Below are 5,444 nucleotides of genomic sequence, written 5' to 3' on the forward strand. Positions count from 1 at the left end.
TAGCGCAGATAGCCCTCGTGTAGCTTTGTGCGAAATTCAAAAACAAACAAACCATTGAGTAAATATTATCTAGCCCAGAAGCATTACCATTCTTTAAACTTCCCATTTTTTTCTTAACAAGCTCAGAATTAATGTGATTATTTTGTTCAACCTTGTTTCCATCAAGAAACAGAATGGGGAATATTGCTTAAATGTTCATTAGAAAAATTGAAGAAAAAAATAGAATTTAATATTTTATTCATCTCATAATCATCAGATATTAGTCTTCCTGTATCATCCCTCAAAGGCCCTACTCCCATCCTAACATTTTGCTTACCCTTAATGTATTTGAAGAAATTCTTACTATTAATTTTTACATTTTCAGACAACCTTTTTTCATATGCTTTTTTTTATTTCCTAATTTATCAACTCTCTTGCTCTTCTATAATCCTTCAAGCCTCTCATTATTGCAGTCAATACTTCTTATATTCATAATGTTTTTCTTTGATTTTATCCTTTATGAAATCTTTTGGAAGCCAAACTGGTTTTATTACTCTCAGCCACCATTTCTTCTCTATAAGGAACATGCCTATCTTGTACATTTAAGAATTTATTTGTAAAATTTTTCCACATTTAATCATCATCTCCAACTAATTAAGTTGCTCAGTTCATGGCTTCAAAATTAGTTTTTTAAAAATTGGGAACCATCTCATTATTCCTTGTTTCTCTGTGCAACAAAACATTGAATCTAATTTAGCAATGATCACTTGCACCCAGATGTTCCGCAGTCTCTACCCTATCAACCATTTCTTTATCAGAAATTAAAATAAATCTAAAAATTGCATTGTTCTTAATAGCTTCCCCAACTAATTGTCGAAGAAAACCATCCTGAACAGTTTCTAAAAGCCTGTGTTCCTAATTATTTGACTCTGACAGTTCCCAATCTATATGCCCCAAAATAACCTCATTAACAGTTGAATTCCTTATCTCACTGTAGTTTCTCATTAATTTCATCAGTTTCATCTGGTGGTCTGTAACAAATCCCAACTAAAAGCTTTCTCCCCTTATAACCAATATCAGAAACCCAAGTAGATTCAACCTCATTGCTATTAGCTTTGATATAATCAAATTGAACAGGCTGAATCTCACATTTTACATATAAAGCCACTCCTCCCCCTCTCTTTAGTACTCTATCTCAATTAAATAACCTATAACTTATTTCAAAGAAATTCCTGTCATCAAAATTGTCTACATTTAGCCATGTTTCGGTTATTCTCATTGTATCCAAATCCTCTGTTCTGACCAATGCTTTAGTCATCCATTTTATTTCTTTTACTTCTAGCTTTACAATAATAACAGCTTAGCCTTCCATTAAACTACCTTTGTACATTGTTCCCACACTGTATCCCTCTCTACATCTTATTGTTTCTTCATTATTCTGGCCCTCTCCACTTTCTAATCCTAATTTAAAGTTGCCCTTATAGCTGAGTTGATAATCCTCGCAAATAAGCCAGCTCCTATCCTATTTAAGTGTAAACCATCCTTTCCAAAAAGCTTCTTTTTCCCACTGAAATGATCCCACAAATCCAACCAGCCAAGCTGCTTTTCCTTACATATTAACCTTTAAGCCTAGCATTCAGCCCTAGTGCCTACTTATAACTTCATCCACACAGTTAAGTCTTGGCAGTATTTCTGACAGAATTAGTTATTATGGCCCTGTTTTTTTAATGCCTTGTACATAACAATAAGCTCCTCTGACCTATCCTTTGCTACATCATTAGCCCCTATGTACACTACAAAGACTGCATCCTTTACTATATCACTTTCTCTGTCAGTTATATATTCCACCTTTGCCCCTGGATGGCATAATCTAATTATTTTCTTCCTATTTACCTAACAGACTATCATATTCATGTGCCTTACTAAAGAATCTCCTATAACAATAACTGCCTTATGTTTTTATTCCATTCTGTATATTGTTATTCTTCCCACCTCAAGTTCATCATCTGCACAAGCCCTAAAGGCTGAAATATGTTACTTAGCAGAACTTGCTCATTATAATTAAATCCACTGTTACTAGCCCTAATAGTTCTGTTTTAACTTCTTGAAAGTCATTATTAGTCACTGTAACCTTTGCATGTAAAAGCTTAAACTCCTCTTGAAATCCTGCTGCCATTTCCCACAGTTTACCCTTCTCTGTCTCCATAACCTTTACTCTATTTAGAACAGTTTCCAATTTCTCCTTTAACCTTCTCGTGAAAAGGTCCACAATGTAAAAAACTTGAGAAACTGTTTTAAACACTTGTTCGTTCATAGTAGCTCCAGCAGCACATCCTGAGATGTATATGTATGTTACTACTATTTTTTTGTCTTTCAGAGCATGCCTTTCAGACATTCTTGTGAAGGTCCTGATGACATGGTAAGAATATGTATTTTTAAGTGACAGTTCAAGCAAATAATAAAGATGAGTGAAGACCATTAAATTTTCCATTGTTTGTAGTTACTGAAAATGCATAATAAAACATTAAAATTATATATGTCATTGAATAAGTGGTATTAATGTTAACATAAGGTAAAAAAGTTCCTCAGATGATTTTTTATTACAAATAATACAGTAACACTTAAAATAGTACACTCAAGACTGATAAGTTAAAGTTATTTTGTTAAATGTTAACTACGTCAGTAGTGATTCAACTTAAGAATATGTTACAAACGTTTATGAGTAAGGATATGAGTAAGATAAGTTTCATACACCAGAATTGTATGTATTTTTTACACTTTGTTTACAAGTGTACAAAAATGCTAAAGATTAATTTTGCATTAGTCTGGTTTTAATGGCACTAAATTTATTTTAAAATTTTTGACTTAGTTTCATTGTATTTTAAAATGTGTATAGAAAAGTTTGATAATAGCCATTAGTTTAAGATATCTGTTTAAATGCAAAAAAAAATCCTCCCATTTTTTTCATTCTTCTTCCTTAATAAGAAGAATCTGAAAGAAGACTTTAGGATCTTCAAAAGCAAATGTTGCAGAAAGTATGGTCAATGTGCATAATGAATCAAGGAGTAGGGGTAATTATTAATAAAGTTGTAGTTTTACTCTGAATAACTGGTGTATTCTAACATTCATTTTAATTAATATTTTTATATGTCTGTTTTTTAAATTATTTTTTGTTGATTTTTCAGCCAGCTCACATCAAATCCTGTTTTATGGGCTCTAGCTTAACCATTCCTATAACTAAAGGATCATTGAATATTGGCACTTGGCAAGGAATATGGCTCTGTGAACATCGAGATAGAGCAGGTAACTTGTTAATATTTAAGGTTTTGAAGATAGATTATAAAATTTTAAAACTGTTTAAGGAATCTTTAGGAAGAGTTAATATAAAAACAAAGAAAATGATAGAAATATGGCAAACTTGCCACTCAGAATAATATTAAAAAGGAACTAGAACTTAAGTTGTGATATGAAATATGAAAAGTGTGTAGTTTCATAATAACTAGACAGTAAAAAAATAGTCAAAATAAATCCATGATTTTCCTATCAGTTTTTGTTGTTTATTCTTGTCCTTTTTTTTGCCAGGTTTTCTTGTAGTGTTTGATTTTCTAAGATGCCATTTTGGTTGTAATTATTATTTGCGTTTTCCTGTCATGTTTTGTTATGATTATTATTTGTGTTTTCCTGTCATGTTTTGTTGTAATTATTATTTGTGTTTTCCTGTCATGTTTTGTTGTAATTCTTACTTGTGTTTTCCTGTCATGTTTTGTTGTAATTCTTACTTGTTTCTTTTAACCTAAACTGATATTTGCATTTTTTTAAGGTTCCAGGAGACTTTTGGTAACTATTCATGGAGCTGAGAGTGAATGAAGACACATGTTTTTATGTGACTGTTGAAATTGTTTTGAAGAGGAATTCTAATTTTTTCGTAGGTACTTCAGTTTGAGGAAAAAGGGTTGTTATGGTTTTTGTTTTATTTTTTCATCAGTTTACTTTGTTTAACAAACAATTTCTGACTTAACCAGAGAAACATACAGTAGTTTGCTTAGTGAGTGAGCCCACCCTCCCCCCCAAAAAAATAAAATAAAAATTCTGGAAAATGTGGAAGAGCATAAGCAAATTACAGAGATAGGTAGAGCTTGATATGTGGCTTTTGGGCAACAATCTCTTCTAAAAAATGAGCATACCTTGCCCCCATAATTACAGTCACAGGTAGTTAATCATGGTCGCATCCACACTTACTGCAGTGGTACCATTCCAAGCATTTTGTGACATTGAACTTGCCTGTTAGTTTCGAAAATGATGCTTATGACATTTATATGGAATTTGTAATGATTGGTTTAAATGTTTTTGAAGAAAAATCTATTCTCAGTGAAATTGTACAAGAACAATTGATAACCAAAAGCCAATTTTCAGCAAAAAATCACTCCCATTAACCCTGCATAGGTCACTATAGCTTCATAAGAGCTTCTTCTCTTTCAGAATTGCCTTACACCATTCAAGTCATCTTAAAATAAGCTGTATTTGGACAAACTTGCAGGAAAAATAACTATCCCAGATTAAACTGGCTGGGAGTGATTTAGCAAACAAGATCTGGCTAAGTCAGAGATCGCTTGTTAAATATATGTTTTCTAGTAGTTTTCTTTCCATTCTAATAACATGGATATGTTAATTAGGGAACATACACTTTCCTATTCTCAAAAATGTTAAAGTCAGGACTGTTATATCCTTGCATGTTATAGTCAATAGGTTCACATTTCTAAAATCTATACATTTAAATAGTACAGAAATAATTTTACTCTAAACTTTTCAGATGAAAGGTACAGCTATGTATATAATCATTAAAAGAGGTTATTAATTTAATGTTTGAATGAATATCAACAGTTATTAAATAAAGTGTTTATAAGGTGGGAGGAGTACGTATAAACAATTATTAAAATAAACATGAACTTGCATGTTATATTACGTTCTATCACATTTCTAAAATTGTATAATATTTATCTATTACAAAAATAATTTTATTATAAATTTTAACATATTTTTGAGATGAAAGGTGCTGTTATGTATTATTGTGAAAAGTATTTTCTTATTTTCATATTTGATAGAATATCAACCATCATTAAATATAGTTTGTATTGGTAAAGTTAAAGTAAAACTGAAAGTAATTAACACTATATTAAATAGGATATAATTTGTTTATTTATGTATATTATTAAAAGATGTAAAAAAAACATTATTTTTGTGGTAACTAATGTACTGTGTTTGCATTCCACGCGTAAAAAACGTTGAAAAACTTAAATTAACTTTGTTAATAACGTTTCAAGGGTGATAGAAGTATTTTTCATTGAGAGAGAAATGAGAAAGTTCAAATATGAGTAACGTTTGATGTATATGTATATATATATATACACACACACACACACACACACACACACACACACACACACACTCACACACACACACACACA

At 30.9% G+C, this 5,444-nt stretch overlaps 1 protein-coding gene across 2 annotated transcripts in view; it reads left to right on the forward strand.

The window, feature by feature from the left end:
* LOC106478321 (UPF0047 protein YjbQ-like) overlaps window positions 1–5,444 on the forward strand; it is a 16,502-nt gene that overhangs the window by 9,081 nt on the left and 1,977 nt on the right. Inside the window, exons 5-7 of one of the 2 annotated variants that reach the window (XR_002609870.1) lie at window positions 2,357–2,398; window positions 3,165–3,282; window positions 3,800–3,904. Coding sequence is in view for 1 of the 2 variants with exons in the window: in XM_013938859.2 (XP_013794313.2) it covers window positions 2,357–2,398; window positions 3,165–3,282; window positions 3,800–3,846 (207 nt within the window). In the remaining variant the exon portion in view is untranslated. Of the gene's footprint in view, window positions 1–2,356; window positions 2,399–3,164; window positions 3,283–3,799; window positions 5,414–5,444 lie in introns of those variants that run through there. The other variant, XM_013938859.2, reaches the window with a different exon arrangement.

This window comes from Limulus polyphemus, unplaced genomic scaffold (genome assembly GCF_000517525.1).
Source record: "Limulus polyphemus unplaced genomic scaffold, Limulus_polyphemus-2.1.2 Scaffold199, whole genome shotgun sequence".
Lineage (NCBI taxonomy): Eukaryota > Metazoa > Arthropoda > Merostomata > Xiphosura > Limulidae > Limulus > Limulus polyphemus.